General features: G+C 36.1%; 1 protein-coding gene across 4 annotated transcripts in view; it reads left to right on the top strand.

The window, feature by feature from the left end:
• The window catches only part of BRIP1 (BRCA1 interacting helicase 1), a 114,619-nt gene that overhangs the window by 48,334 nt on the left and 40,933 nt on the right, over nt 1-25,352 (top strand). For 2 of the 4 annotated variants that reach the window (XM_057407113.1, XM_057407114.1), the window contains exons 17-24: nt 4,732-4,844; nt 7,172-7,254; nt 9,013-9,324; nt 10,099-10,941; nt 13,323-13,396; nt 14,127-14,205; nt 16,370-16,591; nt 18,374-18,531. In XM_057407113.1, the coding sequence (XP_057263096.1) occupies nt 4,732-4,844; nt 7,172-7,254; nt 9,013-9,324; nt 10,099-10,941; nt 13,323-13,396; nt 14,127-14,205; nt 16,370-16,591; nt 18,374-18,531 (1,884 nt within the window). Of the gene's footprint in view, nt 1-4,731; nt 4,845-7,171; nt 7,255-9,012; nt 9,325-10,098; nt 11,736-13,322; nt 13,397-14,126; nt 14,206-16,369; nt 16,592-18,373; nt 18,532-25,352 lie in introns of those variants that run through there. The other 2 variants (XM_057407115.1, XM_057407116.1) reach the window with 2 other exon arrangements.

Genomic DNA, 25,352 nt, shown 5'->3' with positions numbered 1-25,352 from the left:
CATTTGCTTATTTCATTCTATTTTGTATATGCTAACGCTGCACTTGGAATGCGTGGAGCATTTAAAGATAACCTCTTGCTGTAATATCTTTTTCCTGTGGGCTAATAAATCGAGACAATACTGCTTTTAGTAGGTCTACTGAGGAATGAGCATATTCAAAGCATAGCTTATGACTCAGCTAGGTCTTTACACGTGCATTATTTAGTCTTAAATCTCACAGACGTTGTTACTGCTTTTGAAGTGAGGGAGGAAAAGTTAAACACTACACTATTTAATGCTACTTCTATTTAAGGATTTTCAGATGTAAGAGAAAAGAAATTGGGTTTCATGTCTTACTTTCCTGCACTTACAAACTTTTACGATTACTTGGCATTCATCAGGAGGAAAGTAGATGGAAGGTATGTTCTTGGAGTATTCTAATTATTGCTATTTCAGGTGGAAGAGAGACTCTAACTGGACACGGGAGACTTTTAGGACGGTAAATTTGCTTAAAAACCATTTTAATGTCTTCTGGGGGGATGGAAGCAGGGAATGACCACGTGGTAATTTTTGCTTGTTTGTTTTTTAGGAGGTGGGGAATTAGTAGATTTTAAATCTAAACGTTGAAAGTTTTTTTTGGTTGATATGAGCAATGTCCTTTGTTTTCATTACTATTTTCCTCATAAAACCAGAGAAACAAGTCAGTGGAATGCCAGAACACATTTATATCCATTTTCTGACTTGTATTTCCTTGGAGGACAGATGGAAGAGAGTGTTGGGGAGTGAAAGGCATGAGTTTACACCCGTGTGTATACATGTACCTACCTACACATGTGTTCGTGCGCTGGCACAGTTCCAAGTTTATTTGCTTTTTCCTTTTAGCAGTTGCCTCTTTCTTTAACCTGAGCTGTCACAGCGCTGCTAAGTGCTGATGTGAAGAGGAATGCAGGCTTAGATGAGTGCTCTGTCCCAGTGCTCACAACAGTGCCATTGTATTCACGAATTTCTGTCTTGTCTGTAGATTTCTGGGTAATCTGGTGTGTAGGCCCCCACACTTACAAACCGGGAGTCATTTTTAATCTACTGGGGAAAACAGGAGATGATCAAGGATGTTTGTGAAGTGATGTCTTGTCAGGGAACATTCCTGGCTTGTTAACTGCTAGGAACAGCTTAGGGTTTTTTTGTTTACTTTTAGAAAGCAAAGTATAGCACTACGTTTGGTTGAGTAAAGTAACGAATCCAAAGAAAACTCTCCAAACTTTGCCAGATGCAGTAAAACCAGGCACAGTTTAGTTTTGCTGGTTTAAATCACACCAAGTAAGAAAATGCATATTGTGGTTTAGCCTGTTTAAACTTTATATTGTGATACTGGCACTGATAAATTGGTTTACAGTATTCTGATTACAAATGGTAAATGCCCCAAATTCACGTTCCCTAGTCCTGCTAGGCTTTCCCTATTATCTCTTGAGATCCAGCGTCCTGTTCTTTGGCTGAGATAAAATGATTCTAGATGAGTGTTTGGACCATCTGCTGTGTTTATTGAAGTAAATTGACTTAAAAGAAGAATTAATTGTGTAGCAAAGTACTTTTGTTTCTTTGTAGGTTGAATGCTTTCTCCTTGAAACTTCTTAACAGTTAAATTAGCATGTAGGATGCCGGGCAGACCTTTAGCTGAATATATCTAATATGCATTGAAATAGTTTCATCCTTTGTTATCTCAGTTTCAGTTATGACTGCAGAACAAGGAGAACCTTTATATTTACAGAATGGGAAGAGCCCAGTTTAAAGGAGAAAATGGTGCTTTAATTTTACTTGTTCTAGCCATTGATTTATTTTTTTCTGCAGAAACAAATAGTTCATAATAGATGGATATTTGTATCCTTGCTGTTAAATACAGACCTGTTTTTGTTAATTTTGAAGGAATGTGGCTCAGCCTGGCGTGTTGCTAAAAAAGCATGCTACAGGCTTCTGCATGTGAGCATGGGGGCTATTTTGGGTCTTGGTTCTAGTTTTTGAACACTTGTCTGAGCTTTGTGCCATAAGGCAACTGATATAGTCCATGGTCACCACAGTATAAAACCACTTTTATATACTTATGTATTGCTTGAATCCTGAATCCTGAGCTTCTTCATGTGAAGCAATGTTACCACAGGTAACTTCTTTTGTGGTTTATCAAACGCTTAAACAACATTCATTATACAAAGTTTTAATGTTCTCGTTGAAGAAAAACTTGTTTGCTGATTTCGATTGAAAGCCACGCTTGAAAATTCTTCTGTTGTAGCAGAAACTGCCTCAAAATATTTTCCCAACTAATTAAAAAAAAATTTGTTCATGGCATTTATTTTTTAATGCTTTTTCTCCCTTAATATTCCATAGTGAAAGATGTCGAACTAATTAGGCATTAAAAGAACGAGTATAGCAGGTATAATGTTGTTAGACTTCAGTTAATGTGAATGTGACCATGACCTCCCAGATAGATCAAAGACTAATCTGTCTGACAGCTACAAGATGGCAGAGCTTGCCACAGGCCTTCTGCTGCTGCTTGCTGAAGCTATTTGTCTGTAAAGCATGCCTGATAGCTAAGAGTATATTTTTAAGGATGAACAGGTAAAAGTAAAAGGCTGTCTTTTGACATTTTAACTAATCCCTTCTAGCCCGTGGTTTACTGCACATTTAGGATATTTGCTAGCAGGAGAGACTGGCTTTTTCACATATGCAACATGTCATTTTGAATTGGGCGTTGATTTGATGCTTGATAATGTAAGAGTTATACAATGAAATAGATTCTGATTGCATTAAAATGACATGCCCTGGCCTTTTACTTTTAGAAGACTTACAATGAAAACTGAACTCTCAGCAATGTAACTTGTCATCTCATGCTGAGACATGATCATTTAAGTGAGAAAACAGAATGTTTATTTTCTGTTAACCCTTTTGGAATTAAGGTAGAAAAGACAGGGTTTAATGACACGTTACACAATTAGAGTGTGGATTTCTGTATGATTTGAGAAATGAAATGTTGCTGATGTGCAGTACAAGCAGTACGTGTTTAAGTTACCATGTATGAAAAGAATGTAAAACTAATGTGTTTTATTCACATTACATTTTAACAGGGTAATGCAGGATAGAGCAGGTGATACTACTGGTTTGCCAGCTTCTGTTACTTCAGTGGTTTTATGCACATAATGAAAAATGTCAGTTTTATCTGTGTAAGACAGATGAGTAGGAATTCTGTTTGGAAGTGCTTGCTAGGAAGATAAGAAACTGTGGTAATGCTGCATTTGTTACAATTGGCCAAAGCTAACAGAAAATCTTCAAAAGAAGAAGTTGTTAGAAAATTGACCAGGACTAGAAGACAAATGCAAAGAATGTACAGGTGTCTATTGTCATTGGTTATGTTTTAAAGGCTTCAAGGAAATTTCCGACATCATACCTCCTTTCAGATGGTGCCGAGTACCTTTTTGTTTCTCCAGATAGGCTTTCCATTTGTAGAAATGCACAGATGTGCTTAAGTTCCTTTTTAAGGAATGATTTTAATGTTCATAAAATGTTTGAAAGAAATCATCTTCCGTTTTGAAAACTGCAAAGGAAACCTCACTTGCCAGTCAATAAATTCTGAGTGACTGGAACAAATATTAAATCTGTGAAATCAAACTGAATTTACTTTCTGGCTGTAAAGATTGAATTTAGAAATTTGACAGGCAATTTAAAGGGCATAAGTACATGAAATAAAATTTCTTATCCAAACACAACTTGAAAGTTACCTGTCAGAAGAGGTTAGAAGTCTGCTGTTTTCTCTCCTGAAGCGTGTCCTTTCACTTGTCATTTTAGAAAGGTTAATACTGTACAAAAGAGCAAAGGAAAAATCCTTTTCGGCGTAGTTTTATGTTTGTTTATTTAAAAAAATAATCAAATTCATTTCCCCCCTCCCAGAAATAAGTCATTCTGATATATGTTGGAACTGTGTATAATGTCCCAGTACAAATTCTTGTTCAGATGCAGATCAGGCATTGTATGTGTAGTTCTCCATATGATTAGAAAGGGGAGGCTGGGGATTTCTTTTGCAGTTGATACCAGATCTGCTTTTGAAGCAGGTAGGAGAGCATTCTCAGAACAGGAGGAGTGTGCTCTGTTCTGCCATATGCTGGCCCATGGGCCTGCAAACCTTAGCTGCTGCCTTCGCTTCACAATTAGCCAGGGAAATGTTTGTTTCCAAAGTGCAGAAGGTGATGCTAAGCTAGGAATTAGAGGTGGTGTTGCTGATGTCTGGTGTTTTGGCGAGGCCACTCTGTCTCTGAAGTACTCTCTTAGCTTTTGTAGAAGAAGGGGTTATATTTGCTTAACCCTCACTTGAGGAAAGTCTGGTCTGGTACCATCAATAGATTAGGAGTCAGAGTTTGTGATAAAGGATAAAGATCTCCATTATATAATTTGCTTCCAGATAAGCAAATGCGACTGTGGTCTAGTATCTGGGTTTTCTGCCTGTGTGAAAGCTTATCCTCCTCTTGCTAGCAGAGATTTGGATAAGTGTGCGGTTGTTGTGTTATTCCATATAAATTACTGGAATAGATCACGTGTTAAGAATAACTTTAGGAGGGTAAACCCCGTAATTTTATGCAAGATACAAAGTTGAACACTGAAGCACGCTTTACATACTCACTTATTTAATGCATGTTTGCTTCTTTCCCCCTTTCAGAATATTTCCTTTTCAACATCATTGTTAAAAATGATATTTCATTATTTCTTTCTTAGGTTGAATTAAAGAGGAAATACAATGACCAGCACAAAAATACAAGAGGCCTTTTACCAGGAAGTCAGTGGTATGAAATTCAAGCTTATAGGGCTCTGAACCAAGCCCTGGGAAGGTGAGATAAGCTGAACATAAAAATTTTTTTCTACAAATATATATATTTTTAATTACAGCACCTTTAGGGATGAATTCGTCACTGTTAACACGAACAGGACAGATTGGGCCAAAATATTCATGTTGTGAAAATCAAGTCTTCAGCTGTTCTATACTGGCAGTTGTCTGGTTTTCAGGTTGTTGTGAATTTTAACATTGTTATAATCCAGAGTATTTGTTTTGTTTTACATCCAGAATCCACCATCTTTTGGTTACAGATTTTATTGTAATCCAGATATACAGAAATGAAAGCATTTGTAGAGATAAATAGTTCTTGAGCTTATAAACTAAATTAAAGTTCTTAGGTATTTTTAAATATACTGATTGTTCACACTCCTGGTGGGCTCAGAGCACTTGTTTGATGTTTAGCCTACAAGTATTTTTGAAAGGGAGAAGTAGTGGGGGTTTTCTCAGACCCTTGCTAAAGGTCAATTCAATTATCATGCTCACTGATCTCTTTCCTGGTTTAGAAGAAGTATAGCTTGCTTTCTCAAATGAAAACGTCTCCCCCCACCTACCCCCAGTCTTATTAACAGGAGAGAATTAATTCATCCTTCTCTAGCAAAATTTAACATATACATGGATACCCATAGCTGTCTGTCATCCATACTGGCATAGATGCCATGCTTCTGTCAGAGATATATATAGGTACAGACACAGATTTATGTGTAAAGAGAAGCATCAGCTGGAAGACTCTTGTGATTTGAATTAGACGTTATTCAAACGTAATGACGTAAGTGAAGGCTTAGAAAAAGAATTGAGAGCAATATTCTACACTAGTAAAATCTCACTGTAATTTCTTTCTGTTACAGGTCTGATTTCTTAGATTCCTCTTTGGAGAGTAAGAGCATTAGTTAAAATTTGTTAACAAAAATCTAAGGATGTTGTGGAATGCTAATAGCAAGAAGTTAAGGTTTTGTCACTGTGAAATAAGTTTTAACTTAAATCTAGTTTAGTAAAAATTGCTTATAGTATAATTTATAATTTGAATTAAATCATGCTAGGCTAAACTTAAATAGACTTCCATTCTGACATAAATATATAAATTGTGTATAACACTCTTATACTAAGCTCTTTCTAAACTGAGGTATGGCAAAGGATGACAATGTATGATAACCATTTTCATAAAACTGGAACAATTTACTAAGCTGAGATGGAGTTAATCAGTAGATGGGGAAGCTTCTTACTGTAAAGATGCCTGCCGGGAGAGAAGTGAGCAAAAGCATGATAGTCTTCAGTCTGTCACTTTTCTCTTAATTTAGTGCTGGTACATGATATGAAGTAACACCAGTCCATGAAATGAAATAGCAGCCTCTGGGAATAGAACAGATGGTGTGTATGGCCAGGTGACAATCATGCTATGAATTCCTTGCAGTTCGACTTTTTCCAAAAGTGTGGGATATATCTCCAGTGGGCATAATTCATTTAAACTATGCATTAAAAGACCATATATTAAAGCAATGAAAAAAAAAAGAAGTTGGAAGAAATCTGTTTTTTAAAGATGCTTTGGTAGCTTTTCAAATATAAATACATAATACTTCTTTGGAGAGCTAGCCTTGTCGCTCCTATTTTAAGACCTAACTCTGATACTCCTGGGTTTATGTACATTTGTGAACATCATCTTCACGTTTGTCCTCTTCTTATACAATGGAGATAAAAAAACTGAACTGTTACTGACAGATTCTTTTCCATATTTCATTTGTTATCACTGTTCTTTAATAATTTTTTTTTTTTTTGGCAGGCAGTGTAGAAATCCAAATAATGTTAAAAAGAGTATCAGTGTGTGTGAAATGACTGCTGGAGTAGTTCTGTAGGCCTCTAACAAGTGAATTATGAACTCAGCAGTATCGCTCACAGCTTTGATCTGTAGCATTATTCATTTTATTCCTAAAGACAGTTAGGAATAATGTGGTTTAGAAACAAAAAAATGCATAGTTACTTAACTGCTTGCAGTTACATCAGTCCATTTTCTTTCATACTTTTATAAGTTCTACCTTCATTATTTATGCAACCCAGCTAAGAGTGGAAAACAAAAGATGTGGTTTGATTACCAGCTGAGTATTTCCTGGGGGGTATTTTCTTTTTCTAATGTACCTGTTTTCATATAGTAAATTGAGGAGCTGAAGGAAAACTAAGCTTCTGTGACTTCTGTAACAATTTTGGTGCAAGACAGCAGGAAAGCACTTCCAGTATATTTTTATATATTCTAGCTGACTCACTGCAGTCCCTGCAGCTTTTAACAAATGTGCTGTAATTATATCTACACTTTTTTTTGTTGCTCACTTCTAGGTGTATAAGACATAGGAATGACTGGGGTGCTCTTGTTTTAGTTGATGACCGCTTCCGGAATAACCCTAATAAATACATAACTGGTAAGCTGCAAACATCTTTGTAGGAAAGTTCCTAGTATTAACAAATAGTGAAAAATCCAGATTACAGAAATATGGTTATAGAAATACAGGTGAGTAGGAGAAGTCAAAAAGAAATAGGTCCATTGAATACAAAATTGTGCAGTTGAAGCTGAAAACTCTAAACCTGTATCTTGGTGTTTGCTAGTTCATTAAACCCACTGAAGCATGTTGATAGCAGCATTCAGTTGATCTAATTTCTTTCCCCTTTTGGATATACAGATGATGATATAAAGGATTTAAGAATTCATTCTTAAAATGGGACCTATAAAAACACTTAAGGAGTCTCAGTCTTTGCATACTAAATTTATATAATGTAGGTATACATATGTGTGCATGTATGTATATGTATGTATTAAAAAAATAGTTACTACATTTTTATTTGGACATTGGATCAGTATCCAGTGGAGCTGGATATATATTTCTGGGTATATATGTCTATATTTCTGCCTATAGGGAGTTTTCATGATCAGGGTTAGCAGTCTGAATTTGGCATTCTGGCTTTTTCGGTAAGAATAGATAAAGGTTGCGCCATTTGGAACTGCCAAATGCTCAATACAGAAAAAGCATTTTCTGTTTGTAGTTTTATATTGGCTAGAAATAAAGGCAGATAAAATAAAACAGGTCATTCACACTGCCTGAATAAAGAAATAATAATACAAAGAATTGCATAAGGATGCATTATGTATCTTCTTGCCCTTTTTTGAAGAGATAGGCAGAAAGATGATGTAAACAGATAATGTTGCAGTCTAGTCAGCAGGTGGAGCTCAGCTGCTGTAGTACAAGTCAAACTGCTTTTCTGACGTCTAAAAATACATTGCCAAGTACAGAACTCGTAATACAAATAATCTAGATGTTCAAGCCTCGGTAAGGTTAGTGCTTTAGTACTTTTTGTAAGAAGTAAAACTTCACAGAAGCATCAAGTTCTCTCTTGGATTTGTTTTTTGTTGTGTGAGGTAATTGCTATTAAAAGAATATTTAAATAGGTTTAAAAACTCTTAATAAAATCATGGAAGTTACTTTTTACTTCACTCTTGTGTGTGCCAGCACCACCTAAACAGTTATATTTGAGACATCTGGTATTTGAGATTTTTTTGTTATGTAAGAATATATTGTATAATGTATCAGCAGTGTGATTCTTTCCAAATGCCCAAGTTACTGTTCTTTCACCTGAAATGAAGGTGTAAATGCTCCATTGTATTCTAATTTTTGTCAGACCCCATCAGGATGATAATAAATAGCTGTGCTCTATGTAAGTTGCTTTTTAATAATGCATGATAGCAAACAAAATTAACATCCAGGCAAAACAGAATATAATGAAGTTTTTGCAATGCAGCAGTTTGAACTTAAAGTATTGGTGAAAAAGGTAAAGTTTTTTTAATAAAAAAGAATGATATTATTAGTATTACCCATCAAAATACTACCATTGATTAAATCAAATTCCCAGCCCTGGAAAGGAAGACATACATTATAGAATCAGAGAATCGTTAGGGTTGGAAAGGACTTTAAGATCATCCAGTTCCAACCCCCCTGCCATGGGCAGGGACACCTCACACTAAACCATGCCACCCAAGGCTTTGTCCAACCATGAGCAACTTAGTGAAATCTATGAATGTGTCTGTACATATGTAAGAAGTATTTGCAATGTTAGGGTACTGAGATGAAATACCTGGTTCAGGTGATGTAGTTTTGTAGTAACCATTTATTTTTTTATTTTCTTAGGATTATCTAAATGGATTCGTCAACAAATCCAGCACCATGAAAATTTTAGTAGTGCACTTGAATCCTTGCGTGCATTTGCTGTAAGGAATCAGAAAAGCACTGATGGTTCACCAGCATGCAGCGGTGAATCTCTCTGTGTACCTTCAAATTCAAAAGACCTGTCTCAGTCCTCTCAGCAGGAGGTTCCAAGTGTTCCTGCAAAAAGCGAGGAGCAAAACTTGGTTTCAGAAATTAATTTTGCTACAACCATCAGCTCGCTTAGTCCTACAGCATGGGATCAGCCAAGTAACAGCGTGGCAACATTGAAACAAAGTGTGTTCATTTCCTATGGAAAAAAGCTCATTCACTATTTGAAATGTGAAGTTACATCGTTTTAATTTTGGAAGAAACTAATGTTTTTTGAAATTACAGAATGTTACGGTGCAAAATGATAAGTATTCACAAATGTATATTAGCTGTGCTCAACAGGCTGAAATTAATTGTCATTCCATCTGGTTGTCTTAAAACAGTTGATAATGTTTGATAGATTTATAGTACGCTCAAAAATGTTTTCACTTAAGTTTCTTTTCCCATTGAAAACTATTAAGATAATTTCAAATCTATTTAAAACTAAAATATATTTAAACCACAGAGATTAGCATTATTGTAAGGTAAGTGCCTTGGTTCAATCTACATCAGTTGTTTAGACATTGCTGTGAGGCACCTTTCATATAATCTCTTCTGGTACCAGCTTTACAAGTAAGTATCTGTTCATTCCTAAATTTTAGGAAAGCTTATGACTCATTCCAGGCAAGAAAGAATAACATAAATTCTGTTAAATAACAGAAGAGCACAATAATAAAAGAAAAATTACAAATTTAAAATCCAATCATACTTTATTCTAGCTTTACATACTCCAGTTAATCTATTGATTTAGTCATGGTAATTCATGTGCAGAGATAGTTGTAACAATCCGGGCTTTTGTTTGTATTGGATCTTAATGAGTATTTATAAACTGTAAACAGTGGCAATTTCAATGTGCTAAATATGCTGTAAATCAGTAGGGGAAGGCATATACAATTAATTAATATTTTGTGATTTTCACAGGTGGCCAGAAAATTGACATTGAGAGTCATTCTCACCATCTAACACCAAGAGCAAAACATATGGACTGCACACCCCAAATGCCAGCAAATAAAACTGAGAGAGAAGAAAAGGGTTGGACTAATGCTGATATTATGAAAGAACATTGCTGCTTTAAACCACTGACTTCAACACCTTTGCCTGTAGCTAAGAACTGTGTGTCCACAGCTACTAGCAAACACAAGAATGTGGGAAGGGCTAGTGAAGTTATTGACGGTGTAAATCAGTGCCAGCCCTCCTTAGTTTCAGAACGTGAACCAACTGTATCAGAATCATGTTTGGAAACAACTGATTTTTCAATTAAAAATGCTGAGCCTCCACTTGCTGAAGAGCACCCTGATGAGCTACAGCTTCAAGTTGGGCCCTGCAGTGAGCTTCCTTCAGCAGGAGAGAAATCTGAACTTTCAGTGTTAAACGTAGCTGCAGAAGCTGAAGATGAGGATGACAGCATCTATTTCACACCAGAACTTTATGATGATGATGAGGTAGAATCTGAGGAACAGAGTATCAGACCACTGGTTCCAACCTGTAATACAAGTGAGAATCGGATTGAATGTGGCAGCTCTGCAGTCACTGATGATCTTTTTGCAATCAACACCTCAGAAACACTAAGTGTGACTAAAAAAATGGTTGATGATAATGCTGGCAGAAGCACAAGTTTACATGGAATAATGCAAAATGAGGAGAACGCGAATAGTGCAGTTAATAATGTAGAGATGAGTAGTGAGATAGAAGCAAAGCAGATAGCACCTCAAGAGATGGACACCAAAAAGCAGAAAATCAGTCTTTCCAGATCACGAAATAAAGGTGTGTCATCTTTTCCACTGAACAGTCCCAGCACATAGTGACAGCTGCTGTAGGAAACTTAGTGAGCAGCCTTTACAATGTGGCCTCACTATAGAGCTGTGATGGGTTTCTAGTGCTCCTTTCATATGTGCTATTCTCAGACTCAGTTTTTGATTATACGTTTTCCTTTTTCACTGTGAAAGTTATGCAGAACGCAGATCTCTATAAATATAATTAAGATACTCCATCCTAACTGTGTGGCAAAAGGGTATCGTGTGTGGAAATTCGAAATAGAAGCCCAAGTAGCATTTGACTTGTAATTATAGGCTAAAGAGGTTTGTCTATTACAGGTTTAATTAATCCCCCATTAAATACAATCAAACAATTAGGGTTTCTCCAAAAGCACCCATATAATCAAATTATGGGTTTCTGCATTTCTTAGGGCTTTTTTCTTTCTTCAATAAGAAGAACAAGGTCTTTGCTGATCAAGTAATATGATAGACTGAGCCTAAATATTGAAATAGATGTAGTCTTCGGTGCTGTGTTTCCCTCAATTTTCTTTTGCCAAAATGTCTGAGAAGCTGTGTAGTAGTAGCAGCAGTATCTGAACATTCCAATCTGATGATGGGGAGAGGCTCCTTTAGAGGTCTTTGTTTTGTTTCAAAAGTTTAGGTTTCTTTCAGAATTTGCTCTTAGGAGATCTAATTTCTTTTGGTCAAATTATGTATTTGAATCAAAACGTGTACTTATTTGTATGTCCTACAGATATGCAATATATACCAATGTAAATGTGTACATAAAGGTCTTTAAATATTCCTCAGTTTATTTTTTTTATTTTAAGTATTTTACATATTTCTTTCATTTATTGCAATCAAACTAGCCACGATTTTGCTGTAATAAAACACACTACACCTGATTTTTCAATAAAGGGTTGTTCATTTCCATCCTATATTGGATTTTTACTGTCTTAAGTTTGGTTCATAGGTATTCATGTATTCTGACCAATTGTTAACTGGTCATTTTCAGTAGTTCATCTAAATAATGTTCTGAGCCACAGCTGTGCACGTGTTTCTTTCAATAGGATTTAAGTAGTGTCCTTTCTTTACATAATAAGTGCATCTTTATAAAATTAGACACTCTGCAAGAACAACAGGAATACTGTTGAATTTCTTTAACAAGCATTATCTTGCAATACTTAGTATAAGGCATTGGGTTAAGCTTTTTATTAGATTGAATCCACATAAGGACCATATTCCCTTGATTTAGGTTTCCTGGTATTCATATAATCATTGGATGCTGATGGTTTAGAACTAGTTGATAGGGCAGAAGCGAGCCCTAATGTTGAGAGCACTTTAAACATATGACATATCTAAAGATAAAAATACTTAATTTAGATCTAAGTAATCGATTAAATATCAAGACTCAGTAGGGTGGACACAGTTCTGTTTGTAACTGGCTCTGGACTGAAATTGTCTCATATCCCACAGCAAATGCTGAGGCAGCCTGTGGCAGGTGGCTTTGCTGATCAACTTGATCCTCCTGAGTCTCTAATAGCTTGGTTTTCTTAAAACAAGTCTTCTATTCCAAACCACTTTTTATGTTTATGTATATCTAAATAGATAGTAGAAATCACTTAAGCTTTGTGGCTTGTCTGCTCATCTCATAGACCACTGCCTCTTACTTATCCTTCAGAAGATTTGTCTGTCTTTACATCTGTAACATTAAAAAAAAGAAAATCCATCTTCCTTTCCTTATCTGGAGCAGATTGTTCCTTTCTTGATCTTATGTTGCATCTTACTTTGATTAGAAATCCTTTAAGACATGGCCTTCTTCAAGCCAAATACTTTGCCTTTATTTATCTGCATGTTATATAAAATTATTCCTTTACCATTATTTTTAAAAGCATGTATTGACCTATCAGTATTTGGCCTACTAGATAACTAGATTTTTCTAGTATTTTACGAGATACTAGATTTTCCAGAAGTTCACTAAACTCAAATCCTGACCATACCAGTCTTGCTTCAGACAACTGATGGATAATAGTCTTTGTCTTACTGCTGGGTATTGGGGTGATGAGGGGTGGACAGTTTCTTTTGGTGTAAAGGCTGTGTATATTCAGTTTTAGCTTGTCTTTATGTCTAACTATGGTATTTAATATGTTGGTGGTAAGAATGTCCTTTATTTCTATAGTTAATATTTTTATGGTGATTCCCAGTATCAAATTAGACTGCCAGCCTGCAAATAGAGGGGAAGTCAGTGTACCAACTTTCCTAGAACAATTTGTTTGGAATTCCCAAATCTATAAAAGCTAAATTCTTGACAGTTCCTGTCATACTGTGATATTATACCTATGTGTGATCTCCTCTGTCTAAAATAATCATAAAATCTTGGATTTATTAAAGGATTGAAAGTTCAGAGGCAACGCAGAGGAAGAAAAGCTGCAGTTAGGCACAGTTGCTACACCTGTGAAAGAAAGGTACCATGCAGATAGAATACAGTACCATTTTAAGTGGCTGCTGTTGAATGTTAAGGTGCAAGGGAAATAAGAATAATTTATTATGTAATCTTTTAAGTGAAATAATACAGATGAAATAGTTTATTCATGGTCTGTGTGGTTTGCTCTAGATCTTTATGATTTACATCCTCAATAGATACCTTTGTTTCTCATGGGAAACAAAAAGGCTGAGTGTTTTCAAGTCCTGTTAGCACAGGTAGAAAACACAGATATGGATTGCCTGCAGAGTCCAGCTCCTAACTCATCACAGATGTGATTCCCCTTTCAATATAAGCAGTGCTTCTGATTTCTGGTTAGTATGTAACTTATAGGGCAGGATTTGCAAAGTGTAAGGACATAATCACACTGCAACTCCAGGAGGGTTGGGCACCTATCACCTTAGCCTCCTTTGCAAAATTCCAAACTAAATCTTTGATAGCCTGGAGCTTTATAGACTATAAAATGGCTCATATTTTATACAAAAGTATTTCTAGTTGTTAGGTTAAGTGTTTTTAGCATGGTGGGTATTTTAATTATTTGCTAATATAAATTATAAATATTGATTCAAATAGATTTATTGGGGTATTTCAAGTAGTATATTTCTTTGAGGCAGTTTTGATACATTTCTTTGTGTTTATGTTGAAGTGCTTCAATCTGCATAGTTACTCTATGCAAACTAGTATTTGTGTGAATTTGTATATTGTCTTGTTAGAAAGAAACACCTCACCAGCCTTGCAAGAAAGGACTTTATTGTATTGTCTGCGGAGCTGAAATACTGCCAAAAGCAGAGGGTAAGATCTCTCTAACTGATCGTTTGGATTTTTAATCCGTCTTTTTACTTTTGCACTTTTGATACTGGAAGGAAATTTTAGAATAATTGTTGAATTTCTCCAGTGGATATGGGAACTGGATCAATGAGGTATTAGAAATGCCTTGGAGACTTGCAGAAGATCTTTGCGGGGGAAAAAGAGGGACTAGTCACAATATCACAACTACTTTTCCTTGACATTTCAATGGAAATAAGTTACTGTTACTGATTTCAGTGAAAATAAGTTACCCTTATGGCATATTTCTGTTGCTTGATTCAGTGTCCTGATATTGTGACCTATCTTAAAGTACAATGGAAGTCTGACTGGTATTAAAGAGTTAACTGAAGGCGACTGCTCCTGGCATTATGGAAGGCTGAAAGAAATTATTTGTAACATAGTGGCCCATTCATTGGGAAATGTTCCTTCTAAGGATTAGGTGTTAATTTGCTACCGGTTGCTGTGAGAAGTTTGGTTATATCTTGGCACCGTAGCTCTGTGATTCTAATACATGTCTTAATGAAACTATCAAAAGTTTTGCTGAAAAACACTCTGTTCACACTGTTGTTCTTCGAAATGTAACTTACCTTGTATTAATTTAGTTTGGGTTTTAGTCTTCTGTAACCCATTTTACAAAGTGAGGGTTAGATGTTCTTGGAAGTTGTCTCTATGGTTTTGTAAGGCACTCTAATTTAGGAAGGTCTAAAAGCTCATAATGATAGTAACAATTCTGCTACTTTTAAAAATGCACTCTATCTTCAGGCTACTGTGCCATGGGAGGTAAGATCCTAATAGCAAAATGCTCTCATCAATTACATGCAAAAACAATTAGATATAGATGCTCAATGCACTTAACACATAACCCATTGTTCTCCAGGAGAATTTAGTGGGGATTTAAGTGGTGCTAGGTTTTACAGATCTTAAGGTAGGATATCTGCTTTTGAGTGCCTTGCAAGTACATCTCAAGACCTTGAAAGAAAGCCAGAATTTTTAGGTGGTGTTATAAATGATATGGAGGTTGAGATGAAGAGAAGTGTGTGTTAAACACAGAGCAGAGGCCTGTGTTCTTGTGCAGTCTTGTTTATGGCAGCCCCTATGTTATGAGACCCTTGAAGGTCCCCTGTCCTTTCTTAGGTCCCTTTTACTGCCCCAAAAGCTCATAAAGTGATAAAACAAGCATGGAACTGGTAGGAAAGAAATGACAGTAGGCAAAAAAGGAAAAAAAAAATGTCCCAAATAACCTTCTCAAGTCATCCTCTTCATGCATAAAGTGAGGGAGGCCAGGCTTGGTAGGCTGGAACCAGGTGGTAGTGGCTCATGACCCCATTGTGTGATGTAGCCGAGCTGGACATCAGGTCAAAGCTAGACCAGAAATTAACTGGATCGGATGAAATCGGAGAAAAAGAAAGGACAAGTCTTCTCTTTCACAAACCAGACCTGAGCCCAAGGGAGTATGGGAGATACCCATATTGCTTCTGGAGCTGTTAGAGTTACATACCAGCTAGCAGAGTCCTTGTTGCCATAGGGGTAAAGGAAGGCCCAGGTGATGGAGGCCACTTGTTGCCTCTCTGTTTTCACATAGCAACCATAATGTATCTCCTTTAAGACTTTTATAATCTTACCAGTTGACTTTAATTCATTTCCTTAACATTCATCTAGAAGTATCATCATATCTTTGCAGTTTGGGATGTAATCTGCAAAATGGAAGCACTATGAAATTAAATTAAAGCACTCTTTAATGCCTACAGTTACCAGGGTATCCACTGTCAATGGGAATTTCTATGGTGTTTAAACTGAATTTCAGATGTCAGTTGATTGAGGAAAGTTAAAAAATCTGCCACAGTTTGAAGAAAATGAAAAATAAATGACTATTCAAAGTGGATGCAAGCTCTCTGGTCAATTTGGGTGTAATAACAAGGGGAAAATTATCTGCTGAAAAATAAATTTTTGGATATGTTAAAAAATTTAAATAAGGCCTTCTTCCAAAGTCCATTTACTTCCATAGAACTCTTTTCACTGACTTCAGTGGGTATTGGATCAGGGCCTAAATTACCATCTTGTAAAGGTGGAAAGTTTGCAGTGCATTCTAACAGTACTGTATTCAAAAGCATGTGTATATATGTCTTACACCCCACTTTTTAAATTATAGGAATTTTGAGAAAAGCTTGCTGCAGTAATATTGAACTGAAAATAATCTGGAAACTCTTCAGAAATACTAGTACAAGAAGTAAAGAGTCCATTAATAATTGTATGTGTGAACTAGATGCCAGTTCAGAAGGTGATAATACGATGTTGATCATCTCAGATGCTGCAAGCCTTAGTCATCTGAAAGAAACTTTGGCAGTTTATCAGATGCCAGTGAAAAGTGAAGGTAAATCTTACTGATTACTGATAAATACCACCTAACATTTGTCAAGTCCTTTAGCTTTAACTTTACAACACATTGGTTTCTTTCATTTTCTGCAGAAGCTTTTGATTTTAGTATTGTTTTATCTCTTGATCTGTGAAATCTCCTATGGAGTGGACCAATGCGAGTCTCTTGCCCCAGTACTTCTTAATCTCCAAAGTAGCACCATAGAGGTTTTGCAGATATGAGAGTGTTCAAAGCTGTTCTAAAGCTTTGTTATAATTGTTTCCTCATTAGGAAATTTCCTCCTTGTAAGGGACATTGAATACCATGTTACAAATCATGCATTCTACCTGTTTACTTTTCTTGAGTGTAATTGCTGCAAAGACTGTTCTTGTCAGAAAGTCTTGGTATTGACTTTTGCCCACCTTTTGATCAATAATTCCGACTTTATTTTTTTTGTGTGATCTTCATCTCTTAGCTTCACTACATCTTTGTTGATGAAGTATTTTGGCTAACAATGCTTTGTTGCCACAGTGTGGTGGTTGAATCTGAATTATTCTGTAACTTCCACACCTTTGCATTGCTCTACTTAAATTTCTGTAAGTTTGAAGGAAGTCTGATACCCAGCCATTCCTTACTGGATATGAATGAAATGCTCTGGCCATTTGCTTTCTCCTTCAAGGATATCATTCTGTTTCATAACTTGTTGAAAGGAATATTTTGCTTCTTAAAGCAAATTATTTTTTTTTCTTACATGAAAATATCAGATCTGTCAATGATCTGGTATTTTTGTGTCCTCTCTCCAAGGGCTGTGAATGTTTCTGAAAATCCTAGGAAAGCTTTGAAAGGTGAAATGAGCATAGAAGCAATACTACCATGCTGCAGTGGAAGCTTACTGTCCAAGGCACAGCCTTTGGCTAGAAAGCAGATAAACAGCAAAACCATGTGGGTCAGTGGGTTTTTTCAGGAGTCTGGAAATACAGAAGTTGGCAAATCGGATATTGACAGTGGTACTTGGCCAAGAAAATATATACACTTATTTTCTCATAACTGGGGCATTTGCAGGACTTTTACAGCTCTTGCCTTTGGCCTTTTAGGAAATTGATAGTAAGATTTTTCCTTTGAGATGCTGTCTTGTTCAGCCATCACACTGAGAGGGAAAATTGGTTGATACATAAAAGGAGTGCCACACACAATTACTGTTGACTGGAAGCAAGCAAAACTCCACTGAGATCTGCTGAGCTCTGTATATTTAACACTGAGGGTGCATACCAGTTTCCCCTCCACTCCAAATTCCTCATGTCCTTACGTAGTATTCTGATCAGAAAAAAAAGATAAGGATAATGAGAACAGAATCATTTATACTTCCTATAACAAATTACAGTCCATGAATTGGAGGTGTATACCCCACTGGTATATGGAGACATATACCAGTGGCTGAAGCAGGACTCTGCAGAAGTAATGTGTTCAATATGAAATGATTTCAGGTGTCAAGACATGAAACGTGTAATCCTTTAGCAGCATTCGGGTGGCAGAGACCAGAAGTACAGTTCTTACTTTTGTTCATATGTGGGCAAGTCTGGTGTTAGGATGGCATAGTTAATAGTAAGTGGATTTTGGCACAAGGACTCTAATTTAGAAGTTGCTAGGTCTGCAGAGGTTGGTAAGCATTCCTTACCATGTTACTTTCTTGGTAAATAAGAACATTACATTTCAAAATGTGAAGTGCAACTTGCGATCTTTTATCTGTTTAAAAATATCTCTTGATGCCTATATAAAGTACTTTTTCTTTCCTTTTGAAAGACTTGAATGCCAGTTTATCTTTAAATGCTGTTTGGAATGAGAAGGAGTATTCTCTGACAAGTTACTTACAATGCAGGAACTGTGTCATTCAGTCGATTTCTCCATGTCCTTTGATAGGAGCTGAGGTTACTCATTTCAATAATAAAGTACAGTCTTGGGTAAGTCAAATTAGTTTACTTGGTACATTAAAATGGTTACTGAATTATTTGTATCTTAAATATTAAAATACTATTTTTTTAAAAGCTAGAATGAAAATTTTATCTATATGAATTGTGTATGATTCATCTAATTTCTACCACAGAGATTTGAAATTATAGTTAAGAGCTGGGTTCGGGTCACTTAATGTATTTGTAGTTGTCTGTACCTAATTTGATGCAATGCCTATATTGAAAGGGATAGGAAAGTAGGCAGCAGCTATGCATGTCTTTCATGAAAGGAATACGAGAACAATACCTATTTACACAAATTATATAGTCAGACTTGAACTTTCAGACATGTAGTTTTATATTATTTCTGGCACTAAAAAAATATTAATCAGACCCTGATGGATGAACATGGACAAGGTCTAAAGGAGTCAACAGCAAGAAATTTATTTATAGGTATTGTATTTCCAGTAATTTTTGCAAAGTAGATTCTTGATTGAACTCTGTGAAAGCTATGTGTATTTTTACTGTTCTCTTAGTAATTCCTTAGTTTTAGATAAAGACAGAGGGTGAGGCTCCATCCTGAACGAGCTGTGCAGGTAACCTTAGGACACCTATGCCTTTCCTCAATTTTCCCTCATTTGTACTGTGGATATAAATATAACCGAATTTAATCAGATTTTTGAGACTAAAACTTTGCCAAAAACTGAGTACAATCCTTAAGTTTTGAACTGTGTCCATCATTATCCACTGTACAAGCTATTTGAAATGCACTATACAACAGTGCGATGATGGGACAAAGTTTATGAAGCATTACTTGCCATGAGAGTTGGAATTTCAGACACTATTACTAAGATTTCATGGTATTCTAGCATTCATTTTGTATCAAAGATAATGAAATATTGAATGAATATATACTAAAATAATAGGAAATAATAGGGTCCTCTGTGGTATAATGAAATTATTTGTTTTATCTTCTTAACAGTCTCTTTCTGTACATTTCAAATAAGGGGCTCTGTAACACTGCCAGGAAATCAGCAGCATTATGTTCCACTTTTGTTGCTTTCTGTGGCTGGCTGTGCAAACCAAACACTCATCAGTTTGATTCATACTGCTTGGCTAGGTAGGCAGTTGGAAGGGTGGACTGGCTGTCTTTCATCCCAGGTGCATCAGGCAGAAATGTGTAATCAGCTGGTATTGGGTTTAAAGTGTTGTGCTTTTATTAGTTTAAAACAAACAAGTGTTATGTTCTTAGCCTACTTTTAGATTAACTTCTGTTTCTTTAAGCTAGAAAGACACTGTGAATTGTTTCAGGTTTCCTGAAGAAGTGTCTTCCTTTCCTATTCTTTTCTTGTATTCTGTTTCTATCCACTAGGACGAAATCTCAGTAAACTTCTAGGCCTGGAAGAGCAATGAGGCAACAAGGCCACATCTGGCTTTGGAGAGCAGTTCTGAAAGCTAATGGCTTTCAGTAGAGATACCTAATCTGTTAATGCATGTCTGTTTCAGAGACAGGCTTGGGGAAAAACATATCCCATCATCTTAAATAGACCCTTGAAACAATTGTCAGAACTGGCATCTTTGATTCAGATCTGTTGCAAACTGTGTGCCTTATGTCTAGATTAATATGCCAGATGACTTGAATGTAAGAGTTGTGGGGATGAGGAAGGAAGCTACTCTTATTTTTTTTTGTGTGTGTGAAGATAATGTTACTTAGGAAGGTAGAATGGACTGAGGAGGAATGATGGTAGAGGCAAATACAGCTTTAATTTTATCACCTCCTTGCTTTATGTCAAATGGCTGCTGTTTTCTTATAATTGGGAATGTATGAATGCAAATGAAGAGATATAGAATGAGTCAAAGGAGTTTAAAATTATGATTTATTATATGCTATCATATGTCAGAGCAAACACATATGTATTAAAGTGAAGAAGCTGTGATTAAGTCAGTTTTAGCTCCCAGTTACATTCTTGAATACAAGACCCTGCTGTTGTTGAGCAATATATTTGTAGAGATAAGATCAGCATTGTAGTTTATAGTGCTGCCTACCCTGTATTAAATCATGTACACTGTCATAAGGTATCATATGTCATCTTAAATTACTTTGTGTCGTGTTCTGTCTGTAAATCAAGTACAGTTAGTTCTGGAAGGCAAGGAATTGTTCCTTTAATAGAAATCATATTGCTATAGCAAAGCAAGCTTAAAATAGAATCATTGGATTTAAGGTCTGTAATTTACTTCTAGATTTGGTAATCATTTAAAGAGGTGACACTATTTTCATGACTGAATTGTAAGGTAAGATTAACAAATCACATTTTGTTTACATTTTAACATACTTTTTATCAGTTATGCATTTACATGAAAAATTAGGGGGTTTTATTTACTGCCTCATTTTTTTACAAATTCGATTACATCATGTAATGTGTTGGCCACTGACCTAGAAACCTCCATTAACGTATTCAGACTTGGTGACATGAGCGGCATATAAACCAGTATTATTTTTATATATTCCTTAAAATACTCTAAATAATTTTATATTCCTATCTGCAGTCATTTTTGTGAAGTGGTGACCACTTGAGAGAAGAGAGCGCTTGGCTACTTAGAGAAAATGTTTTGGTACCGTGAACGTGGAGGACTGGGGGTGCTGTAAGATCTAGCTTAGCTAATGTAATAAATTGTCTTTCAAATGTTAAAAGGTGAACGAAACTGACAATTAAATTTTTAAACTTATTAAGGAGTTGTTGCTAGAACTGATTAGGCAGTCAGCTGTTGAGACAGTAGCTTTTATATAACAGGATATTGTTTTGCTCATCACGTTACCACATTTGGCAAACTTTTATCTTAATGCGCCTATCGGGAATACCAGTCTGACCTCAATCTGAGTAAAGCCTTAATAGTCGACGTGAGGGATGCTTGCAGGAGGTGGCACGGTCATTCTCGCAGACTGTATATTTGTTATCGCATGTTAATCAGATTCATCATTCTGTTTAATAAAGATTTCATCTGCCACGCGAATGCATAATCGGCTATGTCTGAGTGACCGTCTTTTGTCTTGAGCAGATTGCTAAAACTGTATTAAGCATCATTAGACAAAAATGACGACCTTATTAATTTGTCCTTTATGTGTTTTCCAGCAGATTGGACCTCATTATTATGCAAACACAGTACACAGAGCGGCACCAGAAGTAGCTCATTAATGTTTCTTTCCCTTAGTAGGTAACAGATTATTATTGTGAAGTGTGCATGAAATAATTGCTAATTATGTGCCTGAAACTGTACAGTGATTGTCTGTCTAGATTTTTTTCATATGGTCTAAGAGCACTGTAGAAGGCCATCAGGAGTTCCCAGGTTAACAGTACCAAAGTAAGGAAACCAGAGGAAGTGAATCACAAACCATGCATTTTATCACACATTTTTCTGCCTGTAAAGAGTAAGTAGGACAGCTATGGGTTGCTTTGTAGTTACCTCTCACTACACTTCTTATTGTGAAAGATATGACTCTCAGCTGGCAAGTAATTTAATGGATATGTCCATTAAGGAATAGATGCAGGCAAGTTTGAACTGTGGGCTTCTAGTAAAAATCCTGTAGATTTTGAAATGGTAATTCCTGAGTTAATGCGGGTTCCTTATTTAAACACCACTAAAATCTTACATATTTGCAAATACTGTTCTTTTTACCGTGTGCTTTCCCAGCTACATTTGCGTTTCTTACAGGCTCTATATTCAGTATAATTCTCCTTAAGATTTGTAAGCGTGACAGAAATTACATGTTAGGATTTGGCATTCATCTGTAGCTTGACAACTTTGTGCTAAGGGTGTAATTGGTTTAAGCTGGTAGCGCTTCATACTTATCCGTGGCGCATCTTCTGTAATCTGTCTGCCACTGTGGCTGATAAGACTTGGCCACAACTGAAGTTTTTGCAGTGTTAGAAATAAAATCCTGATCCATTAAGGGTTTGCATGGATTTAGCTTTGTAATCTGGTTTAGAAATTGTGAGTGGTCAGATCTTGGATACAAGCTGTGCTGTCAAAAAGATGCCGTGAAAACCATAACATCAGCTTAAATTTTCTTAACGTTACTTTTGTTGACAGTATAGCCTAAATGATATAGTGACTATTTCTCAAGAAAAGTGTTTGTGAGTGGCAATTGTTTATTATATATTAACATTGAAACAGATATCTTTGCGAATTAGTAGGAGAATAACATTCATATAAGGTCCCCTCCAACCCAAACCATTCTGTGATTCTAGCTGACATTACTTACATCAGGTAATTTGAGTCTAACTGCATTTGGTTGGTGTTAAATAGTTGCTTATGTCAGCTAATACCATCATTTAAATATGGTGGTGGCTTCATAAAACGCAAGTTAAAATATTATATGCTAGCTGTAAAATATTCTTTAAACATTTCACATGCAATAGATCATTAGTTAGTGTATGTGAAGGACAGACATATCTTACACTTCTGAAAAATCAATGTGAAATTGTCTGCAGTGACCAAATTCCCTTTCCTGCACTGTTAGCTGCTGGGCAAATGGATATTTGCTTGCTAAAACACTTGAATGATACAAATACAAAATAGTTGGTTAGGCTTTGAGGAAATAATTATTTCTTTTATTTTACTTGGATTATTTAAAATGACAGGGAATATATAGCTCTGAACAGGCACAGGGATGCTATTAATTACAGAGGTTCTGCAACCATGATTGTCACCATTTGTAATAAATGCTTTCTGAACTTGTAGTGATAATATTGCATACACTGATAAGTATGTTTAAATACAGTACAAGTGCCTATAAAGGCAATCTTTTCTGTAAAAGCATGCATACAATTTGCAGCTAATTGTTGAATTGAGCTGAAAAGGGTTTGTATCTGCAGTACTTTGACACTGCAAGTCTGCTTCACAAATTGTACTTCTCATTTCCTATGAAACGACATTCTCTGCTTTGCACTTTTTCCCTCCCAGCTACTTTGAGCTTAATAATCTGTTTAGTTACCAGTTTTAATCCATTACCACAATTAGATCTGATCTGTTATTTTCAGTGGGTGATTTTATTTCATACGGAAAACAAGAGCTCCACCACACCAGCTCTTGAGCACTTGCATGAGGCTTCTGGAGTATTTCCACAAATATTGTACTGACAGGACAGGGGTATTGGAACTTACCTGAGTTTAAATCGATTAAGTGTTTTCAGAGAATCCCTATGCAGGCTGTCAGAAGGGAAGAGCCATAAATGACCTTGGAAAAGGTGTTTTGTGTTGCTTCTTTCTGCTGGTGCCAGAATCAGTTGTCTCCCAGGAATTAATCTGTCTGAATTGCTTTACTTGTGCTTGACACTGAATGTGATTATTTGCACTTGGCCAAAAATGCATTCATTCCTTTTCTCTCAGCAAGGGGAAGGAGATCCTCGCTGTGGTCACTGCTGTTTCCTACTGACACTGCTATTTGAATGATGCGGAATGCATTGAAAATACTTGCAGGCCACAGTTACCTTTCTTATAAAAAGAATGTTTGGATGCTCTTTGTCAATATTGGTTTTTGCTGAAGATGCAGCCTTATTAAAGAAGAAAAAATGGGTTTATAACTCTGGGAGGAAGGTAGATGGTGTTTCAGCAAATGCCTCTATGGATGCTAGTGTGTACCCTGTTTCATTGCAAAGTGTCACATGTATTTATCGTCATGACCCTGTTTACAGTATTCTTTGATAAGGCTGAAAGCTCTAGGTATGTGACTGGATTTGTCATTCTTTAGTTCATTCCTTGAGAGCTATATTTAAGTGAAACTCAATCCTATTCAGTGAGAAATACCTTTTAAGACCTGAATTTTCCTTCTTCTCTTGAATAATAGTACCAGATACTTAAAAGTTTACTTGTGCAAGTGCAGATTTCCATGGTCACTGACAAGAAGGGATAACTCTTGAGTAACTACTAACTAGTTAAGGAGTGTATTGCACCATAAACCCAGTACAGGGAGGGATGCAGAAACTGGCCTGGAAAGCACAGGAATGAGGCCAACTCTTAGATCATAAAACCCATTCTTTCTCTGGATATTCTCATGATATAATTTATAGTCTTTACCCAATTTTATTTTTAAATTCCAAAGTACTGTTTCTTCTCTTTCTACAGTTTAATTCTCATTAATCATAAATGTCTTCATGCAAGATATTGTTAGGAGGGTGAATAAGAAGATACGATCTGCAGAGTTTTTAGTAGGTTGATGACAGCTACATTTCTGTCTCCTCTGATAGAGCTTGCTGAGTGTCAGAAGATGTTAGACACGGGTGAGAAAGCTGGTCAGCAGAGGTGCAAGCCAGACAACAGCAGGAGTGATTGGGGGGAAGCCAGTAAATGCACTATGTTATCTTTCTCACCTGAAAGTATAGCTTTCCCTTGTTGTTGAGGTCAGGGACAATTGTGTAGGTTCCCTTAAGTGTTGTAGGATGATTTCATAGCATCTGATATGATATGCTTTTACCAGGAAGATCTCTTCATTGAGGATGGTTTTTATCATTGATGGTGACAGAGATTATTTCCATTTAAATGTAGCACTAGATCCATAACCTTGTGCCTCTGTGGCTTTAGGACTATGATGTTAAAACGGACTGGTCTGGGCACAAGCCTGATGGGGGTGCATGAAAGCATCTCTGTTCATGGGGGCTGCTCACAAAGGGGTCTTCTGAGAAAAACTGCATACAGGAGAGGAAAAGGAGTTAAAATATATATAACTACTTTAAATATTTTTTAGCAAGATATTTAAAAATACAGGAAACAGAAACTCACCCAACATATATTAAATTTCCCTAAAGTGCTGAGACAGTCACCAGCACTGTGATTTAT

This window comes from Pezoporus wallicus, unplaced genomic scaffold (genome assembly GCF_028554395.1).
Source record: "Pezoporus wallicus isolate ANWC-B61680 ecotype Strahan unplaced genomic scaffold, APGP_CSIRO_Pwel_v1 contig_10389, whole genome shotgun sequence".
NCBI classification, from domain to species: domain Eukaryota; kingdom Metazoa; phylum Chordata; class Aves; order Psittaciformes; family Psittacidae; genus Pezoporus; species Pezoporus wallicus.
Note: the sequence above shows the minus strand (reverse complement) of the source record. Positions and strands in the feature narration are given on the sequence as shown.